General features: G+C 45.0%; 1 protein-coding gene across 2 annotated transcripts in view; it reads right to left on the bottom strand.

Annotated features, from left to right (window-relative positions):
• Positions 1-22,006, bottom strand: part of WIPF3 (WAS/WASL interacting protein family member 3) — a 44,115-nt gene extending 22,109 nt beyond the window's left edge. The window contains exons 1-2 of one of the 2 annotated variants that reach the window (XM_079948027.1): positions 21,936-22,006; positions 5,226-5,574 (exon numbers count right to left, since the gene is read on the bottom strand). In XM_079948027.1, the coding sequence (XP_079804153.1) occupies positions 5,226-5,519 (294 nt within the window). In that variant the 5' untranslated portion in view covers positions 5,520-5,574; positions 21,936-22,006. Of the gene's footprint in view, positions 1-5,225; positions 5,575-21,378; positions 21,520-21,935 lie in introns of those variants that run through there. The other variant, XM_079948028.1, reaches the window with a different exon arrangement.
• Positions 22,007-27,616: the final 5,610 nt, after the last annotated feature.

Below are 27,616 nucleotides of genomic sequence, written 5' to 3'. Positions count from 1 at the left end.
TGTCTGAAATAAGGATGGAACTATGTAAAAGCAAACAGGAGGGCTGGGCAATATCTGGTTTTCATCTTCATAATATATCACCAACTTTTAACATCAACTTTGTTGAACTGGTCATGTTGTGCGGATGCCTGATGATCGTCTTCCAAAGCAACTACTCTATTCTGAACTTTAAAATGGTAAGCGTAATGTTGGTGGTCAACAAAAGAGGTTCAAAGACTCTCTCAAGGCAAATCTTTAAAAATGTAGTATAAGCACTGACAACTGGGAAACACTGGACTGCAAGCGCTCCAGTTGGAGAACAGGCTTTACCAAAGGTGTCATGGGCTTTGAAGACGCTCAAACTCAGGATGAAAGGGAGAAACGCGCTAAGAGGAAGGCACACTTGGCAAACCCTCACCGTGATCAACTCCCTCCTGGAAAGCCATGTCCCCACTGTGGAAGGATGTGTGGATCCAGAATTGGCCTCCACAGTCACTTACGGACAAATAGCTAAGACCGTGTTCATGGAAGACAATCTTACTCGGCTACAAGTGATCACCAAAGAAGAAGGAGGAGGGTATCACCAGCTAAATATTGCAATATACTAATATATCACAATGTCTGAAATACAGTGGTGCCCCGCAAGACGAATGCCTCGCAAGATGAAAAACCCGCTAGACGAAAGGGTTTTCCGTTTTTCGAGGCGCTTCGCAAGACGAATTTCCCTATGGGCTTGCTTCGCAAGACGAAAATGTCTTGTGAGTCTTGCGAGTTTTTTCCCTTCCCCCCCTTTTTCTAAGCCGCTAATAGCCACTTAGCCGCTAAACCGCTAATAGCCGCTAAGCCGCTATTAGCGCTAATCCGCTAAGCCGCTAATAGGGATGCTTTGCAAGACGAAAAAACCGTTAGACGAAGAGACTCGCGGAACGGATTCTTTTCGTCTTGCGAGGCACCACTGTAAGCACGGAGCTACGTAGAGGCATTGGTGGGCTTCACAGATTGTCCCACATTGTGATTTTTTGGCATAGCACACACACATGCAACATGATTCATGATGTATTGCCAGGTCAAAAATGATGAAACCGATATCATAATATGGACTGGTTTTGGATAAGGTATCAATATATCGCCCAACCCTGGTGATGGATGGACACTTCTGTGTGACCGAGGACTATGCACCATCAGGATTCCAGGTTCCTAGGAGGATTTTGTGGGTACAGGTGGCTGTACAAAGGCTCCCTTGTTTCCAATAAAAGCTTTTTAAAAAATTGCTTGCCATTTCACTTGGCAGGGCTCAGCTCTTGCCCAAATGGACTAGCCTCCAAATGGACCAGTTGAATCTTACTTCAGCATTGGAGACGGGACAGCCTTTCCCATAGACAGCAGGTTAGCACAGGGCAGTGCCCCTGGCACAATGACTCATCTTGCCAAGACTGCCCTCTGCATCTGCCACCTTGGATGGCTGCCTCATTTTGATGGCCTTGTCCATCCAAAATCTTTCCCTTGAAAAGCAGGAATTGCACTGCGGCGGGTGGCTCCCCTATAATTTAAACTCTGGGCTCAGCTACAGGAAGTTGAAAATGCTTGGTGTCACGGAGGCCTCAAAGGTTCTTGTACCTTCCCTCCTGAACATGGCAGCTGGGATGGCTCGGTCAGTAAAGAACGTGAGACTCTTAATCTCAAGGTCATGGGTTTGAGCCCCATGTTGAGCAAAAGATTCCTGCATTGCAGGATGACACCCACACCCACCCTGGCCCCTTCCAACTCTACAATCCTATCTTTCCACTGCAAGCCCAGCACATTGAACACAGTGCTCTGAGTGTGCTATCTAGGCTTGTAATGGCGCTGTGGGTTAAACCACAGAGCCTAGGACTTGCCGATCAGAAGGTCAGCGGTTCGAATCCCCGCAACGGGGTGAGCTCCTGTTGCTCAGTCCCTGCTCCTGCCAACCTAGCAGTTCGAAAGCACGCCAAAGTGCAAGTAGATAAATAGGTACTGCTCCGGTGGGAAGGTCAACGGCGTTTCCGTGCGCTGCTCTGGTTTGCCAGAAGCGGCTTAGTCATGCTGTATGCCGGCTTCCTCAGCCAGTAAAGTGAGACAAGCGCTGCAACCCCAGAGTCGTCCGCGACTGGACCTAATCGTCAGGGGCCCCTTTATCTTTAATACCTGAGCATACCTGACCCAAGGGCCAATCACCACCCACCAATCCCTTGAATCAGATATCACTCCTCAGTCTGCATGAGCGTCTTGCTCCTTCTGTGAAGACTCTCCCTAGGCACCTGCTACCTAGCTTTGATTGCTGTTTTGGATTTAGACCGCTACGTGCTTTCAGTTATGTACATGCTTCCAGCTCACTTTATAATCTGCCTTGTTACTTAAGTTTTCAGACCACACCTGCCTCTTTCAGATTTCACTCCCAGAACCCCACTGCTTAGAGAAGGGGGGGAGGGGGGAACCTGTAGCTTCCAGATGTTGATAGACTCCAGCTCCCAAAGACTTCAGCCAGCATGGTCTGTGGTCAGGGATAATGGCCGTTGTTGTCCAACGAGCTCCGCACCCCTGGGCCTAGAGCCTAACTTTTACCTAGACCTCAGGTCTAGAGCCAGGCTTTGGCAATTATGTTCTGGGTAGGAGGGGGAGCTGGCTATCTGCCCAGGTCAGCCACTCAGGTGTTATCTAAAAGAGGCAAGATGTTGTTGTTGTTTTTAACTTTGACTGTTTTAATTAAGTCATGTTGTATTTTTTTTGTGCTGCTGAAAACTGCCCCGGTGTCTTTTGTCAAAGACAGGCTATTAATTAATTTGCTTTCATTAATTAACTAACAGTAAATAATGCAGTAATGGAGTGTAAAGGGCAGCAGACATTCACACATTTTGTGAGCTTGCATCAGTCTGCAGACAAAATAAATTGAGATTGCTTCAAATTTGTCTGCGTTTTCCACCCAGCACAATGCTGACTCAGAAGTAAGCCCTATTGAACTCAACCAGGTTTACTCCCAAGCACATGGAGATAGGGATAAAGGTTGTGATATTATTTTTCTTCTTAAAGAGAATTCTGTTTCAGCACTAACAGCAATGTGAATGGGTTGTTATTCGAGAAAAGCATTAATTATTTTGGATTTGTCAAAGAAGCATCTTCTAGTGTTTGAAACAGTGCAGTCGCAGGAAGTTCATAAATAAGTATCTCTCCCCCCCCCCCCCTTATTTACATCGTTGCCACCATCTGCCTGCAAGGATGCCTTCAAGAAAACTGTTTCTCATTGCAATAGTATCAGACAGAATAAATGAACACCTGCTTCAAATGCAGGAGCTTGCAGTAATTTTCCAGACAGCTTAGTGTATTGAAATTCAATGTTACCCCCTCCCAGTGAAAAATAAAGTGTTAAAGGTATTTTTAAAAATCCACAAAGCAATTTATGTAATATCCTTCATGATACCCAATACAATTTTCTCTTTTATTCTCACTCCTACATCAGATGCCAGACTCCATGTTAAATTCCCACAACCCTAGTTAAGCGCAGAGAGGTGTTTTTATTTAAATAAAGGTGACAACAATTAAGCAAAAATAGTCCTATTGAATTCACTGAGGTGATTTAATATATGTCGGATTTAATACAATCTAGTGAAGTATCCTAAGAAAAACATTAATTGCTTGGCAGAAAGGCAGAATAAATTTGGCTGTTTAAAAAAAACCCAGAATGTTCTGCTTCGAAACGCTATATTCTGTGAACAGAGTCGTATGTGCAAATTATTCAAGTGGGCTTCTATTCAAATTCAAATTCTACTAATCACAGAAAGCAGGAAGGCACCGATCTCCTAATCCCGTTAAAGAAAATGGGACTCAGTTTTTATGATTATGTCATTCAATTTAAAAAGTGTTAGATGGTTTATCATATGGGTCTTAGTCCATTAATCCCTCAATCAGTAGTCTGATCCTATAAATGTTTGTTTATAAAGAAGTCCCGCTGTATCCAATTACTCACTAGGAAGTGTGCGTATGTGTGTGTATTCACAATTTGCTGTATTTGTATCATTTATATTATTATAAGGCCTAACATGAGTCTCTAACCGGAAGTGGTAGAAATGGCTTTGTCAAAAAAGAATACTGTATTCAGGTAAGCCTTTTTTTTAACAAATAGCATCCACAATACTGGGGGGAAATACTGTTCCCAATAGGTGGAGGTGATCAAACGATGCAGAAAACAGAATGGACAATATGCAAACATCTTGGACAGTTGCTACAACTGCAGGACAGGAAATGCATATGTGAGGACTCATTTCATTTACATTCCTTAAGCTTCATTCCAGTTTCCTTAGAAAACCCAGCAGCTGCAGTAACAGCTGGGTAATCTTAGCAGGTGCGTGATACAGACACCAAGGCCTATGAATTCTCTGTGCAAATGAAGAAATAAAAACCTCCGAGGGGTTGCCATATTTCAAAACGTAAAAATCTGGACACGAAAGTTTTTGAGCTATTTTAAATGAGGGAAATTAGCGGTTTTTAAAGGAAAAAAGAAACACTTCCGACATATGTTGCCCCAGAGGTTTTCACTGATTTTCAGAAATTCCAGCAATGTCCGGGAAGTTGCAGACATATGGCAGCGCCTCAGCCTCTGAAGTTAGGATATTAGGAAGCACAGTGATGGACCACGTGCCTTGCAAGCAGAAGATGCCTGGGAACTCCAGGTCGGGCTGGGAGACACCCAACCTGAAACTGCCCTATGATCCTTTGATGAAAGGTGGTAGAGTGGTACCTCAGGTTAAGTACTTAATTCGTTCTGGAGGTCTGTTCTTAACCTGAAACTGTTCTTAACCTGATGCACCACTTTAGCTAATGGGGCCTCCTGCTGCCGCCGCACCGCCAGAGCACAATTTCTGTTCTCATCCTGAAGCAAAGTTCTTAACCTGAAGCACTATTTCTGGGTTAGCGGACTCTGTAACCTGAAGTGTATGTAACCTGAGGTACCACTAGCCTCGCTGAGTTTAGCAAGGATTATTCCTAGGTTTACGTCTGAGTGGAATAGAATATACCATTAGTGTTTTTATTTACCAAGTCTAGCCTGTGATATGTGACTTCTAGTTAAAAAAAACAACAACCTGTATTTGAATAACACCTACAGATAAGACATTTTAAACCCAGGACTTTGTAGCTAAGTTTCTAAGTCCAAAACAGAATTTTAATTGTGAGACCTCAATGTTGGTTATACTCTTCACAATCAAGGAAAAAAATCGAAAGATGAGCCTTACCAAAGGGCATGAAGATGGCAGTGATGGTGGGCCTCCAGAAGATGATGGAAAAGAGGCAGGAGGTGGTGGTGGTGGTGGTGGACATCCAGAAGAAGGTGATGGAAGGGGAGGTGGAGGCGGGGCAGGTGGTGGACCTCCAGAACAAGAAGGTAGAGGAGGAGGAGGACATGGTGGTGGTGGAGCTGCAGAGAAAGATGACGGAAGAGGAGGAGGAGGAGGTGGTGCTGGTGGTGGGGCTCCTCCAGAAAGAGATGGTGGAAGAGGAGGAGCAGGTGGTGGCAGTGGAACAGGCATCTGTCAAGTTTCTATTTTCAGTCAGTCCGCTCTCAAAGATCACAGACAAAATGATCTAGGGAAAGAAGAAAGAAAACTGAATTTACATCCTACATCCACCAAAGAAGCCTTTGGTTGGTCATTCATAAAGCCAAAGACTTATAATAAAACCTTAGTTCTGGGTGGAATCCATAGGTCCTTCACTCCTTTCCCACGCATATGAATAACAGAAGTCTAAGCAGGGGCCCCACACCGCAGGGCCCCCAGGCAGTGTCTGAGGTCTCGCAAGGCCTCGGACAGCATCTCCAAGGCATCAGAGATGCTTTCTGAGGCCTACTAAGACCTTGGAACCTGACCTCTGGTACCACACTGGGCACCCATAACCTGGGGTCCAAATTGGCTCCCCTGAGTCTAAGTTGCCGATCAAGATGAAGGTAATATTACTATTACAGTGGAACCTCGGTTTCCAAACGCCTTGGGAGCTAAACATTCTGGCTCCTGAACGATTGAAAAACGGAAGTGATTGTTCCGGTTTTCGAACGTTCCTTGGGAGCCGAACATCCGGCGCGGCTTCCGTGGCGTCCGATTGGCTGCAGGAAGCTCCTGCAGCCGATCGGAAGCCGCACCTTGGTTCCTGAATCGTTTTGGGAGTCAAACAGACTTCCAGAGGGTATCAAGTTTGGGAACCAAGGTTCCACTGTATTAGCTTGAGCATGGAACATGCCCGTGTTGGGACACAACTAAATTCCCTTTGCCATCTAATTTTCTATGTGAAGACTTTTAAACTTTTTTAAAGAAAGCAAGTGCATTCAGATATGATCCCTCATGGGACAATCTGACCTGATACAGTCCAGACACACATTATACACTTCAATGAGAATTAGGCATTATTTCTTCCCTCTTGCCTCAGACTCTTATTCCTCACTGGGTTGCCCATGGGCCCTATCAAGCTGACTGAGACTTTGCCTCTTCCTTTCTTCTACCTTCACCATTCACGAGAGCCAGTGTGGTGTAGTGGTTAAGAGCAGTAGTCTTGTAATCTGGGGAACCGGGTTCGCGTCTCCGCTCCTCCACATGCAGCTGCTGGGTGACCTTGGGCCATTCATTCTTCTCTGAAGTCTCTCAGCCTCACTCACCTCACAGAGTGTTTGTTGTGGGGGAGGAAGGGAAAGGAGAATGTTAGCTGCTTTGAGACTCCTTAAAGGGAGTGAAAGGCGGGGTATCAAATCCAAACTCTTCTTCTTTTCTTCTTCTCACGCTCCATAATTTCTTACTCATGCCAGGCAATGATGTTCCAGCTTCTCCACAATAGTGAATAACTCTCGGCCCGCATCAACCTTTCTAGCACTTGTACTTTTATTTTATTCTGCCCACTGCCTGACTCAAACACTCTTCCCCTGAAACAATATGCCTCAAGTTTCTGAGCACACCACTGTTTGCAATGACTGCAATCATTCGGCGGCGACCTTCGCCTTAAACACCAGCTTTGCAAATGGAACCTCGTCCACGAATGTTAAAGCCGCACTTGTCGATCCATCTTGCTATTATACCTTACAGCAGAGTGTGCCCTTGAAAAGAAGGCTGAGAAATAAGTATAGCATTTACGCAGTGCTCGGCTAACAACCACTTTCCACCCCGATGGAATTTTCCTTCATGTGTGAGGCAAGGAACCTATGGTGGTTGGAGTCTTAACTTCCATCAGCACAGCCAATGGTCAAGGATGATGGCAGCTGTGCTGCAGCAAATTCCCCTCCCTGCTTTGAACAAAGGCTCTTTCCCCATGTTGTCAGCTCAAATTGGGAGCAGGCACTGTGTGGACCATGGGAATCCCAACCAGGCACTTTTTGTCTGGCATACAAGCAGGGCTGGCCTGTTGCAGATATTAATATTACACAGTTTAAAGTGACTGGAAGCATAAGAACTGACTCCTTTTGGAATGAATCATTGCCCAGGCCCATAAAAAAACACTATTCAAACTTTTAGGGCAGAACTTTCTTCATTAAAACATCAAATGTACTTTAAAAAAAAAATACCCATAAAATGTTTTGTGTGCTGTCCAGCACAGGCTCAGCATCTTAGAAAATATGAGGTAATCCCAAAATCAAAATGGCGTCTCCCTCCGCCCTGCCCCATCCCAGCCTGCCTAAGGCTAAGCAGCTCTTTTTGGAGAGCTATTATCACATGCTTTTGTTCTCTGCTGTGTTCAGAGAAAGACTAACAGCCACCACCTTTCAAGATGGCAAATTTGCAACCCAATACCTTCACTCTCAGGATGGGGTGGCGCTGTGGGTTAAACCACAGAGCCTAGGACTTGCTGATCAGAAGGTCGGCGGTTCGAATCCCTGCGACGGGGTGAGCTCCCGTTGCTCGGTCCCTGCTCCTGCCAACCTAGCAGTTCAAAAGCACGTCAAAGTGCAAGTAGATAAATAGGTACCACTCTGGTGGGAAGGTAAAGTGTTTCTGTGTGCTGCTCTGGTTTCACCAGAAACAGCTTAGTCATGCTGACCACATGACCCGGAAGCTGTATGCCGGTTCCCTCGGCCAATAAAGCGAGATGAGCGCTACAACCCCAGAGTCGGCCACGACTGGACCTAAAGGGGTCCCTTTACCTTTACCTTCACTCTCAGCACAGAGTAGAGAAACAATCAACGGGGAATCCTTAGAAACTTATTGTTTGGGGGAAAACCAATGTTAGCAATAGAATTTCCCCATTTTAAACCTTTATTAATGCATATACATTTTCCATTTCTGTGTGAAATAAACCCATTACACTTAACGTGACCATTAGGTCCATTATTAGGCAGAATGAATGCCCCAGGAGACAGATGCTGGTGTGTGTGGATGAACCAATAGCAAAAGCCTCTCAGCTTTCCCTCCTCAGCTCTTCCTCTCTGGTGGACAAGAGCACTGCATGAGTCACCTGTGTCACCTAAGCTAGTCTTGGCTGCAGCAGTGGACACCTTCCCCTCACCAATGTTGCCGTAATATTCCTCTGGCAGTACAGTCAGCTTCTGACATTTTTGTCTCAGGCAGCAACCTGTTTGGGGCTGACCTTGCATCACTTAGAATAATAACGTTTCTAACGCTGCATTCATGGAGAGCAGCTCAAAGAGGCAACAATAATAAAAATGCCCTGTATGCAGGTCTCACTCCTCTGTGACTGTAAAAGTGGATCTATAGAATCGTTACATCATATAATCTTCTGTTGTCCATTACATTCGGCTTCACGGTCCAAGTTTCTGGCCCCATACTTATCGAGAATTGCTGACAGACCTCAGGAAGCCCAAATAATATACTTATTAAACGACGAAGACACAAGTAGATCCCTTGCAGTCGCTAGATACCTGATTAATGTCTTATTTCAAAAGAGGAGAAATGGATCACTGTATGACTCTGACAGCTTAGCTAAACTTAAGAACCATCAATAAGTGCCAGAACTAAGACGCATATCTCCCAAAATCCGAGGGATTTGAATTTCGGTTTACATAGAGGGAGCTTATTGTGTATAGTGTTTACTTAATTGAAGTAAAATTGGTTTTATATGGGTGTTTTAACTTGGATTTTAACTGTTTAAATTGTATTGTTTATGGATAAATTTTGATGTATTGTTTTCGATATGGGCCAATGGCCGTAATAAATCAAACTTCAGAACTGCCCTGTATGCAGTCTATGCTTTGCTTGGTTGCCCTCCAGAATTCCCACGCCCTCCCACAGCACAGAATGCAATTATTAAATCCAATTAAGCAACTTGGAAGAACAGACTCCAATAAGGTTTTTTGTCGTGAAAAATAAAAGCTTCAGCTTAAGACTGGTACCATGGTGATATGAGAAATTATCTGAAAACCAATTTAAATTTCTAACCCTTCACCTCCACAGAGATTCCTACTTATTCCACATTTATGGAAGTTTCTATTTACTCCACAAGGACCAACTCTCCCCATGCGAACTGACCTGGAACCATCATCTGAGGCGCTTCTTTGTGTGCCCCAAGAAGAGAGGCCTGGAAGGCAGCAAGATGAGAACAGGCCTTTTCTGTGGTGGCTCCCCATCTGTGGAATGCTCTCCCCAGGGAGGCTCGCCTAGTGCCTTCATTACATATATTTAGGCCCCAGGTGAAAATGTTGCCTTGGGCGGATTAAACGTGTTTGTGGGAGGGGAGTTTTTTGTTTTATTAGGCATTTTGTGTTCTCATTTTGCATTTTTATGTTGTGAACTGCCCCTGTGATCTTCAGATGAAGGGTTGTACACAAATTTAACAAATTTGCATTAAAGATGCTTCAGTTTGAGCGTTTTCAGGTTGCATCCCGCGGCGACCCGGAAGTAACGGAACGGGCTACTTCCGGGTTTCGCCACTCGCGCATGCGCAGACGCTCAAAATGACGTAATGCGCATGCACAGAAGCAGCGAATCGTGACGCACGGATGCTGGTTGCGTTCTGCTCAGGTTGCGAACGGGGCTCCAGAACGGATCCTGTTCACAACCAAAGGTACCACTGTAGTAAAAATAAATTATTGACCTCTTGGCCAGAGAATCATGGCTGATCTTCCTGAGAAACCCCAGGAGTCTCTGGAACATAGTATGACTCTACATTTCAACCATTTCCTAATGGCCTACAGCACCACAAACCTGCATCTTTGTCTGAATAATGTTCCCAAGAGTGTTTATAATAACAGCAGCACTGTTAGCTTATCTGCTTCCATCAAATTCCCTTTCATGCATGGAAATGTCACGAGTGATTCCACCCGCAGCCACAGCTTGTTTTCCTCCCTCAAGACATCACGAGCGCACGCTCACCCTTTGTCCTTGGCTCTGTGAGTCACAGGAACCAGCAGCAGCTGTAGGTTCCCTAGTGATATTTAGTCTTGTACAATTTGATCCCGCTATGCACACCCTCAAGACCTCGCTCAAAATGTTCCCCCATCTCGCCGTTTCCACGGTTTCCACTTCTGCCCTGTTTGCAACCCGGCAATCTCACATCGGTGCACTAGATCCACCTTTCCGATGAGGTACATTTTTGCAAAGCTTTCCTTGTAACTGAGCAAGCAACCTCCCCCCCCCCCCCCACACAGGACATTGCATTTACATTTTGAGTTTTGCCCAAACAAGCTTATTGGCCAATATCCATTTGCTAGGATCTTCAGGGCAACATACCTGTTACTAATGCACCAACCCACCCCCCTGAACAATATCAGGATATGGAACTCAAGAATGTTATTTAAAAAGCAGGTATTTTAAGCGCTGTAGCCTTAGGAAAAGGAAAGCAAGAGGCACTGTTGTTTTTCCAAGTCAATACTGTAAATTAAAATGCAATACAATTCACCCAGGCAGTTATTGTTTGACTTTTTTTTTTTAAATCTTTGTTAGTTTCTTCCATCTGTTCATCTACCTAAAGCTTGAAGTGGGCATGCTGAAGGTCACAGAGTCGTGATCCCAAATACAAGACAGGTTCATCTTGATAGCAGCTAGATCTGCTATTTCCTAGACTACAATAGTCATTAGAAATCTGATTTACACCAAGTCGGACTACTTGCTCATTTAACCCACTATTTCCTCCTCCAGGGGTACCCTATGTGCTGCCTTCTGGGTGCTGTTGGACTACAACTCCCATCAGTCTCGGCGAGCGTTGACAATTGTCAGGAATGATGGGAGCTGCAGTTCAAAAACATCTGGAGGGCACCATGCTGTCCGTGGCCTACTCAGATAGACAGCAGCTCTCCAAGAACTCAAGCAGGCCTCTCCTATGACCTGCTTCTCACTCCTTTCCATTGGCGATGCCTAATATCTTCTGTATGCATAGCATCTTCTCTGTTCCCGAGCTGCAATCCCACCCCATGTTTATAAGGTTATTGAGTAATCAGAGTTAGAAGGGACCACGACATCATCTAGCCCAGCCCCTGCAATGCAGGAATCTTTTGCCTAATGTGGGACTCGAACCTACAACCCCTGAGGATCCAGAGTCTCATGGGGCTATAATCAGAAGCTTCCTGGGAATCACTTGTCACCCCACAAGCTTGTTCCCTCATCTGTGTGACATCCCTTGAGTTATTTGAAGATGGCTACCATGTCTCCTCTCGGGGTGGATCTACACACAGGGGAGAAAACGCTGTAAGTCAAAAATTAAATCGTTATAACAAAAGAAAAAAAACACTATGTAAAAATTGCATTGATTTTCTTTTGCTCTCTTCCGCCATCTGGTGTTGCATGTTTATAACACAGCCAAAACTTTTTTTTACTATTGTAGCTGAGTCCTCAGTCTCCTCTTTTTTAGGCTAAACTCCCCTCGATCCCTCAACCGTTCTTCATAAACCTTGGTTTTATCATGTTTTTAAAATTCTGTTGGGAGCCACCCAGAATGGCTGGGGAAACCCAACCAGATGGGAAGGATATAAATAATAAATTATTATTATCTTGGTTTCCAGATCCTTGATCATCTTGGCCACCCTGCTCTGCAGCTTATCAATACCCTTATCTCCAGCTTATCAATATCCTTCTTAAACAGTAGTGCCCAGAACTGGACATAGTATTCCAGGTGGGATCAAAGTTATATAGAAAACCAGGATTGTATAATGACAGGAAAAAGGAGGAGGAAAAGAAAAAAAGAAAACCAGCATTGTACATCTGTTCAAGTCATCTTTCATATCTGAGAGGAAGATTAAAAGATTTACCGGGTCTACCACTTGCTGCTGCCAGCTGGCTCTAAATAACAGCTGAAGTTATTGGTGCAGGTGTGCTACAAAGGAGGCTGTGTTGGACGGACGGAATAAAATATGAGTAAACTAAAGCCAGGTTTTGAATACATAGGGTTGCCATACATCTGGAATATTCTGGACATAGCCAGGATTCGGCCATTGGAAACTGTCTGGGTGGAAATTGCTAAACGTCCGGGAAAATCTGGACATATGGCAGTGTAGATTTTGGATAATTTGATTAAAAACAGCTCAAAAACTTATTTTTTAAAAAACTAAAACAAAGCTCAACAACTTCGGCCAAAAAGAAGAAATCAACAACTTTTGTGTCCAGATTTTCACCTTTTGATATATGGTAACTCTAGAATACATTAAGCAGCAAGAGTGTTTATTCATAACCTAAAAAAACAGCCCTTGCTTATCAGGCAAATAAACAATCATTTTAAATGCTTACAAAACTTCAGATGGCTTCTTAGAAGAGGTATTCCCCCTCTCCTCTCATACAGTAAATGATTTCTCTTCTAAGATGGCACCTGGCATGATTTTCATTTCCTCCTCTTCATCTGTTATTGCTTTAAGCATAGGTACATTTATCCTCATGACTATTCAAGGTAGCTTTCTCTGAGATTCTGGCAGAGATGGAGGCCAGCGCAGGTGAGTGTTTGCGTGAACTGAAAGTGAAACCTGACTTTTGACATTTAGTATCAAAAAGGCTCAGCAGTAGCAGCTTTTAAACTGACCCCTGGGGAAACACTAGCAAGGAACATCCAATTTGGGATCGTTTCAGTGGTGCTTTGTTTCCAAACATCTAATCATTGTGGTCTTTTATCATGTCTCAAAAGGTAGGTCTTTATCTCCAGGTGAGCATCTCAGACATGCTGTGCTCAAATACTGCGTTGGTCTAACTATCACCATATCACTACCATCACAGAAAAGTGACCCAGTTTTATGTTCTTTTTATATTTTTACCTTTGATTTTTTATTTACTATGTATATTGCTTTCAGAAGATTTTCTTCTTCTTGATTTAGCAGCATAGAGATTTATGCAGATATAAAGAAAAGCAAATTACCCAACCCAGAATAGTGAGTTGTGTTTTGTGTAGTGATGCCCGACATCTTGTGTTAGGTGGGAGGAAGTGAGGAAATTTAAGCGTTTGCATTTATTTTGGATGTTAAACTAGTCTGTTATGCTGGTCATTATGTAAGTAGACTCATCAAAGCCAATCCACACTTCTACTTAACTTGGATTGTGCAGCTTTTAATTCCTCCTGGTTTATGCTACATTCACCGAAAGCAGCTGCTTTCACTTTCTCCCCTATAAATCCAGATTTTCCCCTACCTACAATGGTACCTCGGGTTAAGAACTGAATTCATTCTGGAGGTCCGTTATTAACCTGAAACTGTTCTTAACCTGAGGTACCACTTTAGCTAATGGGGCCTCCCACTGCCGCCGCACAATTTCTGTTCTCATCCTGAAGCAAAGTTCTTAACCCGAGGTACTATTTCTGGGTTAGCGGAGTCTGTAACCTGAAGTGTCTGTAACCCGAGGTGCCACTGTACAGTGGGTGCTCGGGTTGCAAACGTGATCTGTCCTGAAAGCACGCTCGCAACCCGCAGCGTCCGCAACCCGCAGCACCACATCTGCGCACGTGTGGGTTGAGATTCAGCACTTCTGCGCATGCGCAAGCGCCAGAACCCGGAAGTAACCCGTACCAGTACTTCTGGGTTTGGCGTGGTACGCAACCCGAATCGTGCAACCCGAAGCATCTGTAAACCGAGGTATACCTGTACAGTGGTACCTCGGGTTAAGTACTTAATTCGTTCCGGAGGTCAGTTCTTAACCTGAAACTGTTCTTAACCTGAAGCACCACTTTAGCTAATGGGGCCTCCTGCTGCTGCTGCACTGCCGGAGCACAATTTCTGTTCTCATCCTGAAGCAAAGTTATTAACCTGAGGTAATATTTCTGGGTTAGCGAAGTCTGTAACCTGAAGCGTATGTAACCCGAGTTGGTTTTAAAACCACAGCACACTTATGCCTTTCTCATTTTTTTCCACTGTAGACAGTTAATCCATGAGGATTGGGGTTGGGCATTGCTGGAAAGAATGAATAATGGAAAACCTGGGAGCAGAACAAGAAACACCACATTCTAAAAACCATATACCAGAGCACAAGGAGCTCAGGTATAGACCTCAACCGAATACAGAAACTCTGGGCTTTGCAGGCAAGTGCAGATGGCCTCTCAAGATCTGCACCAATCTCCTGTTGAAGGCACCCAATTCATGTGACCCGACAATGCTACCTCCAACAGAAACATTTTTGCACATGCATTTTCATACCAACCCAGGAGATACAGCGAATGCACTCTGGTGCCAAACAGTCTCCCTGAGCAAATTTAGCACAAAGGCATACATTAAAGCCGATCCTTGGCAGAGTCCCTAGATTACAGTAAAGCCTTGACCATCATCAATCATTTCCTACAAAGGATTAAGATAAACATGCAAACAATATTTCCTCCCTTGCAAATATGCATAGGACTATGGTCTTAAATTCATTGCCTGAATCAACATGATGACAGATTAGAAAAAAAAAGAATGCAAACAATAAAGGTATGTTCACTGAGGGTGAAATTCCACTTCTTGAAACTGAATTAAATCAACCATAGTAATACATTTAATGTTTTTTAGTTCTAAATTTTCTGTGATGTTATTTTTAAAAAGAAACATAGATTTTACCCATTGTTGAAAAGCAAGAATGAATGAGGAGAGAGAGAGAGAGAGAGAGAGAGAGAGAGAGAGAGAGACCCAAGAGCCATTATATTGCAATACGTTTGGGTTGGATTAACTGGGTTTTTGATTCATAGAATTGTAGAGTTGGACGGGACCCAAGATTCATCTAGTCCAACCCCCTGGAATGCAGGAATTCCTCTCCCAGCCTGTGATTTTATAGCTAAAAGATGGGATTTCTGCAAAAAAAAAAAAAAAAAAAAAGAAGAGGCAAAATAATAAAAAACCAGGTCTGCTAAATAACTGCTTTGTAATGTGAGCTAGGGCAAGGAGCCATCTATCTGGGGTTGATAGGGCTGGTGGTTCAAAACACGTGGAGGGCACCAGAGCTGTCTTAAAATATGTAATCCTGTGTCAAATGCATCTCAGATACCACTTCCTAGGTCCCTTGTCTGAAACCCTGGAAAGCTGCTGCCAGTCTGTGTAGGCAATACTGAGCTAGACTAACCAATGATCTTCCTCGGTGTAAGGCAGCTTCCTAGGCTCAGTTTTGCTGGCCACTGGTAAGGTGAGGGCAAACAAAATCAACGCAGCAGAAGGCATTTTAGGTGGGCCCAACACTTAATGGGCACTGTAGGAAACAGGAAGTTGAGGGCAGACTAACCTTCTCCAACCTGGTGCTCCCCAGATGTTTTAGACAACAACTCTTCCATCATGCAATAGCAAACATGCTGGTTGGGGCTAGTGGGAGCCGTTGTCCAAAATATGAGGGCACCAGGTTGGGTAAGGCTGGGCTAGACGGACCTTTGTTCTCATCCATTGGGAGCTATGGTATATTATATTCCATCCTTCCTCCCAAAGGAGCCCAGGGCTGCAAACACACACATGGGGGGCGGGGGAACCTCTGAAAACAATTCTAATACAGAAGCAGGCTGGGAAAGATCTCTACTTCCCCAGGGCAGTCAAGACCACCTATAGGTTTCCAAGTGGTTAGAAGACATGGGGCAGTGCAACTGGAATGCCAGAAAAGAGGGGAAGAATCTACAGGCAGAGTTATCTGGGGCCCCACATTGATCAGCTGACTGTGGGGACAGACCCCACAGACCTTTGTGCAAACTCAAGACCAATCAGCCCATGCAGTTTTTTCCAGTTGCTCAAAACAACAAACAACGACAACAGATGCTCATATACTTTTGCTGCTTCTCCCTTTCTAACAGCTATTGAGCTGAACTTCCTAATATCTTATTTTTCAGTTTTTCAAACATTTACAGACACACAAATTATAAAAACACAAATCACATACATTTCTAATACACATATATTTGACTCCCCCCCCCCTTTTGTGGTTCCTTTTTACTTTTAATTTTCATACTGCATTTTCCACATTTCTCCATCTTTAAGTTATTCTTTAGTTTCTCTTAGTAATATGTTTAACTGCTTGTTTTACGTTAACCCTGCTAATGAGTTTAATAATAATAATAATGATGATGATAATAATAATAATAATAATAATAATAATAATTTATTTATACCCCGCCCATCTGGCTTTGGTTGGTACTACAACTTCTTTCCATTTCTGGGCAAAAACCATTTCTAGTTACAGTTGTAGCATACATAAAGATTTATTTATTTATTGGTCTTTTGGTATCTCAGTACCTGTGCGCTGAACCTTCAGATTAGCTAAACTACAAGCACCACTGATTCTAATGGTTGCAGATCATTGCGCTATAGAGTCGGCGTCAATCCATCAAAGCTGTCCACTAGGAGAAATGTTGTCTGTATATACCTCTTTAGCAGATTGCGCTATCGAGGGGTGAGAGGGCATAGCCATCTTTTCTCCTACGAACCCATCACATATGACAGTAAAGTTGTTTAGCTTCTGAACTCAGTTCATTTTTTTAAAATTGCAAGCCAGCATGAAGATACTTAAGTTGATGCAGCCGTAGAAGCATAGGAAAACTTTAGAATCCTTGACTGTAACATTCCTTTTTACTATTTCAGCCAGAAAAGTATTGATTATAACTGCCAGGAGGGAAGATAATACAACATAGAAAATCCCCTGTGTTGCAAACAGAACACTCTGAACAACAACGAGCAACATGTCGGCTAATAATATACTGACAATATTTTTATAACACTATAAAGGTAAAGGTAAAGGTCCAGTCGTGGACAACTCTGGGCTTGCGGTGCTCATCTCGCTTTATTGGCCAAGGGAGCTGGTGTACAGCTTCCAGGTCATGTGGCCAGCATGACTAAGCTGCTTCTGGTGAACCAGAGCAGAGCACGGAAACGCCGTTTACGTTCCCGCTGGAGTGGTACCTATTTATCTACTTGCACTTTGACATGCTTTCAAACTGATAGGTTGGCAGGAGCAGGGACTGAGAAACGGGAGCTCACCCCATTGCGGGGATTCGAACCGCCGACCTTCTGATCGGCAAGTCCTAGGCTCTGTGGTTTAACCCACAGCGCCAGCCGCGTCCCTTATAACACTATGCTATTTCAAAATTCATAAACAGAAGACATATAATATGTGCATGGAGTCACAAACTAATAAGCATCAAATTAATGTTCCATGAACAGGAATGGTAGGCGTGGTAAGTCACTGTTAAAGATCACTGAACTGGAGGCAGAATGCCTTTTCAAAGTCCATTTCCTACAAATGTGAGGTGATGGGTGCTCCAAACGTAGCAATAGGGTGCTGCAAGCACAGCAGCAGACAGAACAGTTCTTCCAGGATAATGAACTGTTTCGATGATAATTCTTCATCAGCAAATTGATTGTCCCCAAAGGTACATCAAATGGCCATGGATCAGCAATCACTTAAAGCAGATACTGCTAAGTATGGCAAGAGAGATTTTCTTAGGGTGCATCTAGACATGCATAGTTTCATGGCAAGCCTCACAACATATCAAGGTACAGATCAGGATACGGAGATCTTCCCCTCAACTAAAGTTCAGGAGCAGCCTGTTCTCTCCCCAGTTTGCAAGAGAAAAATGAATCTGCAGCACAGTGTGGTCCGATTAGAGGGCTGGACTAGGACCTGGGAGACCAGAGTTCAAATCAGCCATGAAACCCACTTGGTGACTAGGGGCCAGTCACTGTCCCTCAACCTAAGCTACCTCAGAGGGTTGTTGTTGCAAGGATAAAATGGGGAGGGGCAGAACTATGTGCTCAGTATTAACCAACCATGACAACAACAACAGAGAGCAAGCAACACATTTAAGGTAACATGTAGTTCAACCAAACAGATGGCACCTGCTGCAACATCTACAGTCTAAAAACAAAGACTGCATATTTCCTCCCCAAAAAACTACTTTTTAAAACCATATGCAAATGAATTCAAATGGGCAGAGCAATCCTAAAGGGAGGGGGAGTGGTGCAGCAGAACCGCTGCCACATCCTAAGCCCAGCCACCTTGTATCAGTTGAGGTGGAAAGTGGGTGGTTGATGTCCTGTCTTCAACTTCACCAGTTCCTGGCTGGTGTAGCTGAGGGGTTCAATGACTGGACCCCCTGAAGGAACCATGGAGTTCTGGATACAATGGACCCCAAACCATTGGTGCCCTACCCCTGAAACACCCCATTTGTTTTTTTTTATAAATAATATTTATTAAAATTTTAAAGGTTACAAAAAGAAAAAGTAAAAACACCATATCAAACAGGAACAAAACAACGCATCACAATAAGAAAGAAGAAGAAGAAAAAAACCACAGCTAATCTTCCAATAACTTGTCTTTCATTTGCTTGTTTCCTTGACCTCCTCACACCTCCCTTTTTTGTATTCTAGTTCAGTTAACTATTTCAGCAAATCCTTTCCATCTTTTCCACTTTTTGTTCTGTAATTTATCTTAATATAATGTAACTTTACTTTCCCTCCTTTCACCAATTAACAGTCTATTTTTTCCTAAACCCTTATAACATTTCTGCTAAAACCACATAACTTCATTCCAACATCCTTCTAACATTCATTAATTTTACAATGTTTCTGTAGATAGTCTGTAAATTTCTTCCAATCTTCCTCCACCGAACTGAACCACTCCATTTGGGGGCTATTTGCTACCATTTGGTAGGAGAACTGCCAACCATAGTTTTCCATCTCTTTGGGCATAGTGCAGCAGTCAGCAAGGTTTACCTTGCCTGGGCCAGTTCACTCCAGAGGAGATCCCTCTGTGGGTTGGATTGCGCATCCGCATGAGCGCATGCAGCCACGATTTCTGACATCTGCGCAGATGCAATTTTTGGCATCTGAGCATGTGCAGACGCGATTTCCGGCACCGCAGAAGCGAGTCCCCATGCCGCGCTGCGCCGGTTTAGCGCCGCACACGGGGACTTGCCAAGTGGGCGGCTTGGCTCGGGTGCAGCTCATGGGCTAGTTAAATGGCCTCCGTGGGCTGCTTGTGGCCCATGGGCCTTATGTTGCCTACCCCTGGCATAGTGGGAGGGTGTCTCTGCTGCAGAAAAGCCACACACCCCCCTTGCCTGGGGGCAGCAGTGTTCTCATGTCCCAGCAGAGAGGTATCCTAACCACCACCCCATGGCTAGCAGAGATGCATCTACAGGGCATTCATACCATCATCCTATAGCCACGAACATTTCGGGCCCCAAGGTAGGACCACACTCTTAATTAAATCTGATTTGTTTAATTCATTAAGATCTATCCAGTTGGATGGCAGCCCTAATAACAACAGTAATACACCAGTGCATCATCCTTAATTAATGAAATGAATATTCCTGTTCAAGGACAGGCATAAAGCTCAATAAAATATGTATATGCAATTACATCTATTGAATCCGGCATGCTTCAATGGGAGAGAGAAACTAGTACCAAATCATTACAAACATCCAAGTCATTCAAATGCCGGCAGAACACCACAGCCCTAGAACTAATTTACTTTTCTTCTTTTCGGTGACCAGGGCTATCAAGCTTATTAGAACAAGTTTTGCACAGTGCCCAGAAAATGGAGGTCAGACACTGTCTGGGGGGATGGAATGCAGATAAAAGTAAAATGGAAAATTTAATAAGATCTTTTACAATGCTTAATACTTCGCATACACACTGTTTCGGTTAGATATAACTTTATAGGCAGCTTGTCTTATATAATGATGTACACTTTTCTGAGCAGCTCTCAGTGCCATCTGGTACATGTCTATCCAGCAGCAAGTTCTTCTGAGTCCAATGGGGTTTACTCGCAGGTAAGTGGGGATGGGATTGCAGCATATCTCCAAGTTTCTGAAGATGGGCACCTCGCTATTTAATGGGCTCCTTGCAGAAAACATCAGCGTACCTGCAGTTGCTGCAGACAAGCATCCTTTTGCCAAACACCTGATTTCCCCCCAACATTTTTTTTTAAAAAAAGCTCCCTCTAGGCCACTGAGAAGTATGAGAGTTGCTCCCCCCTCCTCTTCCAGATTCCAAATTTGCAATTCTGTGTATTAGATTGCCTGCTGGCCTGTCTGCCCCCCACCTCCCCCCAGGGAAAACCCACCACAAAGTGACTGTTGTCCACAGCATTTCAATCAGAGATGTTCTGTCCACTATTAAGCCTTAGTTTTTAATGCATTAGGCTGCAGCTGCAGCCAACCTGATCCTAGTCTGAAACAGGTGCTCTTACTTACAACAGACGATACACCTTCTTTCCATCTATTCGTTTGGCTCAGCAATTATTATGCATCCCTCCCATTCAGAATCTAGTATTTATAGCCCCCTATTTTCAATATAGGCTCACCTTTCTTATAAGCAAGAAAATAACTTCACGAAGGGGGAAAAACAATTCTAGGACTTGATTGATGGGAATATATAGAAGAAAACTGAGCAAAAACTATTATGTACAAAGCTCTGAAAGTCATTATCGAGCAATATACATGCAGCATAAAGAAATAATGAATATTAAAAAGTCCAATGGAACTTATTTTCAAGAAAGCACACTGAGCAGAAGCAGGAAAGAGAGAGAAAGAATGTGCTACATAATTACAGCTACTATAAACAGGTAATCATTAAACTTGCCGGCTCAAAGGAAGCATGTTTCCATATACAGATCCACCTCCACAGGCAAACCTTCCCCAAACCTCCAGGAAAATCCTCCAGTCTCCCAAGAGCTTGGCAATTTCACCTGCAAATTCCATTTCCGAGTATTTTATAAGCAAAAGCAAACATGGCTCCTGTTTGGCAGCCTTTCATAAATAATACAATGATCTATTTCAAGCCCTTGTAATGGACCCACTTTGACAACTGACCAAGCCTATACTTTTTCCAGTGCTGTAAGGCCAGGACAGCTTGAGGCTTTGTCTTTAAGAAATAAACAGCCCAAACCCAGAGAGCCAGACACAAAAGTCATACATTCAGAAGCAATTCTTCTGAATCTTCCCACGTTTTCTGCACCAGGTTCTGAAGGGGTCCAATAACTCCCTAATGCTAAAAACCAAGTGGGCACTTTAGTAACACTGGCCAAAGAACCCCTTTTGGGGAGATACCTGGTTGCTGCGGAATGGGGGAACTTTTCAACAGAGGTGAGCTGAAGAAGAGAGATCTGGATTTGCAAAGGATCTCTGGTCCCCAATGGTCTGACCACCAACAGCAGCAGCATGCCTCCTACTCACCCGCCTACCTCCTAAAAATTATACTGCTGAAATCAACAAGGCGTCGAGGAACCAGGAGTGGAGTTTTTTTATGTGTGTGTGCGTAAGGAAAAGCAGAGTCCCTTTCTGTTCCCCAAAACAACTCGCCGATTAGCAGCGCAAAGCCTAGGCGCGTTTACTCGGAAGGAAGCCTCGCTTTGTTCAACGAGCCTTACTCCCTGGCAAGTGCGTTTTTTTTAAGGACCTTGGGATGGGGGGCGCAGCTCTCGGCTCCATCCCAGGTCGAGGGTCCAGGGAACTTGGAGCGGACAACCGCGCTTCTCTGGTGCGCCCACCTGGAGGGCAGGAGAGGCAGGTGCGCGCACGACTCTCTCCCTCCCGGGTCCCTTTCCCCGCTGAGCCACGACCAAAAAGCGGGGCGACGGGGGCGCCGCCGGGTCCCCAGCACTCACCTGCCCTGCACCGACAAGAGGAGCCGCCGCGTCCGCCGCCTTCCCAGGTCTGGAGCACGGCGAGAGCGAGGAAGGAAGGGGGTGGGAAGGGGGCGGAGCGCCGAGCGCGCCTTGCCCACGAGAAGCCTCTTAGCTCACACTCCGCCCCGTGGCTTGGCTTCGCTGTCCGGGGTTCCTGGAGTGGCTCGACGCCGCTTGGGGGAGGAGGGAGGGAGTACACACACAGGTGAAACAGATGGACCAGGTGCCAGATGGACAGATGAGCCCCCGATTTCTGGAAAGAGCCTTGTTTCCCCGCCCCCTAGAGCTCAGTGAAGACCACCCAGCAGCGCTCAGCTCCGGAACCTTTTTCAGTAGCCGAGGTGGAACCAAGAACAACGAGGTTGCTTCTGAGCGTGTGCAGAGCGTGGGCGCAATTGCTCCGATCTGGCGGGGTGGTTTTATACTACCTACTTGTTTTCAAATCACAAAATCGCAGGGTTGGAAAGGGATCCTGAGATTCATTTAGTCTGACCCCCCCCCCCCCGCCCGCAATGCGAGATTCTACAACTGCCCCATACAGGGATCGAACCTGCAACCTTGACATTATCAGCCCCGCGCTCTGACCAGCTGAGCCATCTAGTTGCTATGTGCAGGTAGGTGACCAGAAGGAGGGCACTCTTGGACCCACTAGGGCTGGATCTAGACACATCAAAGGAGCGTTTCAGTTTAAAGCGTCGTAAAATTTAACAGAGAAAACAGGTAGAGAAAAACGGGGCTCCACGTCGCCGTCTGGTGGCACAGTGTTATATCGCGCATATAAATCGCTTTTTTCTTTACCAGTCTGGGGACTCAGCTAGACTGGAAAAGAAAAAGTGATTTATATGCATTGTATGTGTGATATAACATTGTGCCACCAGATAGACTCAGCTAGACTGGTAATGAGCCTAGTTGAGTCCTAGCTCAGTCAGACTAGGCGTGTTAAATCTACTTTGTATTTTGTACTTTGTATTTTTTACTAGAACCCAAGATCTACAAACCCGCTGAGGAGGCAATGTTCAGCTTGTGCCTCTGGGTCGGCCTTTTTGTTTTGGTCGTACAGCTCAAGTGAGCTCACAATCCTTTTGACCCAGAGTCTTAGCTAAGGGATGCGGGTGGCGCTGTGGGTTAAACCACAGAGCCTAGGACTTGCCGATCAGAAGGTTGGCGGTTCGAATCCCCGCCACGGGGTGAGCTCCCGTTGCTCGGTCCCTGCTCCTGCCAACCTAGCAGTTCAAAAGCACGTCATAGTGCAAGTAGATAAATAGCGGGAAGGTAAATGGCGTTTCCATGCACTGCTCTGGTTCGCCAGAAGCGGCTTAGTCATGCTGGCCACATGACCTAGAAGCTATATGCCGGCTCCCTCGGCCAATAAAGCGAGATGAGCGCCGCAACCCCAGAGTCGGCCACGACTGGACCTAATGGTCAGGGGTCCCTTTACCTTTTTACCTTAGCTAGCTTAATTTTAGCAGCCTAATTTAGGTGGAGAAAACTCATTGTTGGCCATGCTGTGGTGTGGCTCGACAACATAGGAGCCGACTCCTAGGGGCCAAGGTACCTTTGGCACCCCCCAATAAAATATTTGAGGCGTCCAGGCCCCCTCCCTTGTGACAGGCATTGCCATTCAAGTGGTGTGCATGTGGCGCATCGTATGATTGATTAGGCACGATGGGGCTTACCTGTCTCCCGTCCACTCATATTTAATTCACGTTGACACCCCTGCTAGACAATTGGAGGGCATCTGCTGCAAATCACCCAGAGATCTACCAGTAGACTCTGATCTGCCTTGGGTGGCTTTGAAAGAACAGCAGACAATTTCATAGAGGAGAAGGCCATGCTCTGTGTCTCCACTCTCAGAGGCAGGTATGCTTCTTAAGACCAGTTGGTGGGAATCTCAGGTGGTGGCGAAAGGGCTCTTGCACCCAGGTTCTGCCCATGGGCTTCTCCCAGGCGTAAAGATGGCTACTATGAGAGCAGGGTGCTTGCACCAGATGGGCTTTTTGAGCGATCCAGCAAGGGCTGTTCTTAAATTCACATGCCTCCTGCCCACTCCTCCTGCCATATTCTATATATAATCACCCATACGATCAGCATTTTGAATGCAAGGCCAATTCCACCCAGAAACTCCTTTTCGAAAACAGCTTCTCTTTCACTGGAGGGAGGCATTATGGGTAGTTTGGTCTTCACTCTTGCCCCCTATGCCTTCTTGATTCTTCAGAGCACCTGCATTAATTACAATTTTTGTGCGTGTTTCATGCCTGTATAAACCCTCTGGCAATCCAGACGAGCTGCTTCCTTGAATCTAGTACTTGTCAGCTGCAGAATAAATTGCTTTCGGCTATGGCCAAAGCAAAGGAAATATTTTTAAATGGAGGATTTGGCATGGTCAGAAGCGGTTCCCCAAATCCTACCCCGCAGCTCTCAACTAATGGCACAGATTCCTGTCTCCTTTTGTAAGCAGCTTTCTAAAGAAGATGCTTTGTTTGCCCCAGTCACTTTCTTCTTTCACCACAAATTTAAATGCATTGTTCAATGCATTATTATTAATACCGGTAATTATTGATTGTTAAATTTGTATACCGTCCTATACCTGCAGGTCTCAGGGTGGGTCACAGGACAAAAACCACAACATAAAAACACAAAGGGCACAATAAAAATAAAAGCAAAAACAACCCAAGCAAATCTGAAGGGGAGCTGTATATGCAAAATGTTTTTACTATGCAAAGTAACCCTTCCACCCCCATTTGACAAACTGATGTGACAAAGAGAAGAAATGAACTTAAGAGTGGGAAAGAGCAGGATAGCAGGAGTGTAAAAAAGAGAAACTGAAATTGAGGAATTCACCCATCCCTAGTAGTGATGGTCTGGTCACTTGGGAGCCAGTGCTCCAGGTTTGCCACGCCTTGTTCCTCAGAGGTGAGGAACCAAGAGCCATGTTTCCTTCTGCGCAACCTCCTGGGGGGCCACATACCAGTGGTGGGTGTGGCCAGAGGCAAAAGGGCCATACATCCGAATTCTACTTTTGTACAGCAGGCTAGCTTCTTCACACTCACACATCCTGCTCATCACCCTCCATCCAGGCAGTCAAAAAAAGCTTTATTAGATTTCAAGGCACATTTTAACCAGGCAAAAACACTGAGCGAGAGGACAAAGCAGGACTGGCGAGAGGTGTGGCTTGAGAGGGGGCGTGCCCTTGGCAGAGTTCTGAGGGGCAGGGAAAGAGGGCCCCCCAGGCCTGAGGCAAAGTCGGATCTCTAGGAGCAGGATCGGTGCAGTTGCATCGGCCACAGAGCTTCTGGAGCCGGCAGCTATGACATCCAATGGAAGGCGAGAGGCAGGGACTGATTTTGGCGTTGCACCGGGTGCCACTGAAATTTGAGACACCAATTTGAGACACTGCCTGAGGTTCCCCAACCCTGGTCCTTCCTTTGCTGTCCTGGGCCTGTTTCCTTCCTTCTTGTTCTCACAGAGGACAATACAGCTGCAGTTGCTACTGCAATCAATCTGCCAAATACAGTGGTACCTCGGGTTACAGACGCTTCAGGTTACAGACTCCGCTAACCCAGAAATAGTACCTTGGGTTAAGAACTTTGCTTCAGGATGAGAACAGAAATCGTGCGGCGGGGGCAGGAGGCCCCATTAGCTAAAGTGGTACCTCAGGTTAAGAACAGTTTCAGGTTAATAACGGACCTCCAGAGCGAATTAAGTTCTTAACTCGAGGTACCACTGTAACTGCTGCCTACTATATCTTAGCTGCAATTTTTACTATTAGCTTTGAACAGCAGTGACATTTGAGCAAGCTGTGCTTCACATTTTATTTTTTGCTTGCTTTAATTGTGCCCCGAATTCCTACATGGGGTTCTGCGGAATATCTTTTGAGGAATGAAACACAACAAAATGCGCGACCTTTGACTGTTCAGAGGTGGATGGCGGGGATGTTGTTGTTGTTGTTTGCACAAAGCGCCGCTCTTTAATGCTGTTTAAAAACAGCAGCATAAGTATAGCTCCTCCATCTTTCATTTATTAAGGATCTGTGTGTGCAAGCCGTACTGTTTTTCTTCCCTGCGATACTTTGCCTGCTTATGGCCACGCTGTAACCTGAATAACCTCTAAAGAGAAGCCACAATTAGCTTTTCAAGGCTCTTGTCACTGTGCGGGAGAGGGGACTTCCCTCCCTCCCCCTCAGTCCCTTTCACAGGCTGTCAATTACTGACTAAAGTAGTTATAATTGCACCGTATTCTGCCACTTTTCACAGTACGGAAATATCATGCAATCACACCATGTTATTTAGCAGTCGGCACAAATGCAACCCCTGCAAGCTAAGGGACGCAGTTGTGTTAGCAGCACACAAGTGTATAGCATCTATGCAAGCATCCTTTATCCACTCTGCTCCCAGGGACTCTCTTCTCTCTCACCGCAAGGAATGCAAGGGCAAACAGTTATGCTGCTAATGAAGATTAGTTTTAATTCTCTTGACAGCTTGCTACCCCGATGTGGCTTTTCCTCCAAGAAGAATATGCACCGAGAATGAAGGTCCTAACAGCAGGTGATTACGCTGGCCTGTTTGGTACCAACAGTGAGAGAAAGGAAGCAGGAAAAAACCTTGATGTTGTGGATGGAATTACACAAAGCTCATAAGAGAATGTCAGGTAAAGATACTGGAACTTTACCCAGGCATATGAATGACATCTACAGTGCCAAGGACAGACAAGACACTTTCCCCACTGTTGCTGTCCCTCAATTCCCCACTCTTTTTTTCTTTGAGAAGCAACACACTCCACCTGATCACACTCCCCTGGCAAATAATTACTGAGCCTGCATTGTTCAGGTAAATAAATGTTTGGGGGTGAAAGGAGCAGTCCTGAAAAACCAGTACAGTGGTACCTCGGGTTAAGTATCTCTTCCAGATTTCCCCACACATCTGACTGGGTTGCCCCAGCCACTCTGGGCAGCATCCAACATACGTAAAAACATTAAATGTTTAAAAAAACCTTCACTGTACAGGATTGCCTTCAGACGGCTCGGGAGTCGGAGAACTCCATACCCCCCAACATTTCTCCATTGAAAATAGGGACACCCTAAGGAAAAGAGATGAACAGTAATCCTTCTAGTTGGTTGGTTGGTTGGTTTGGCTAGGAGTTGGTTCATTGGTGAGGGTCAGATGCCTTGTCAATCAAAGAATGCCTTGTCAACCAATCAGAGGCAGCTTTGTCAATCCCAGCAGCAGGTATAAAAGAGGCCTGCTGAGGCCATAGGATCTATGATCCCTGACCACTGGTCCTGTTAGCTAGGGATGATGGGAGTTGTAGTCCCAAACATCTGGAGGGCCGAGTTTGCCTATGCCTGCTTTAGAAAGCTGGTGACTATGTGCTCTGTTTCTGCATTACTTAAAACAGCTTAGTGATTCCTTATTTTCTCTATACAGCGTATAAGTCATTTGTGATTCATATGGGTAAGTTAACAAGGGGCTGTGGAACTTGTATGCATTTTTATTTCCACTAGAGGGAGTGCTTGCTATGCCACATGGTTTCTTGTTCCAATCTTGCATAATGTCCGAACTTCCTTTGGCTCCTTGTCACCCAGAGTATAGTCTTCTGGGGGCTTGCAGTGTTCTGAAATAGGCAACATTTGGAAATAATGGGCACCCTTTAGGATAAAGAAT

Source organism: Podarcis cretensis, assembly GCF_951804945.1.
Source record: "Podarcis cretensis genome assembly, chromosome: 12".
Taxonomy (NCBI): Eukaryota; Metazoa; Chordata; class Lepidosauria; order Squamata; family Lacertidae; genus Podarcis; species Podarcis cretensis.
Note: the sequence above shows the minus strand (reverse complement) of the source record. Positions and strands in the feature narration are given on the sequence as shown.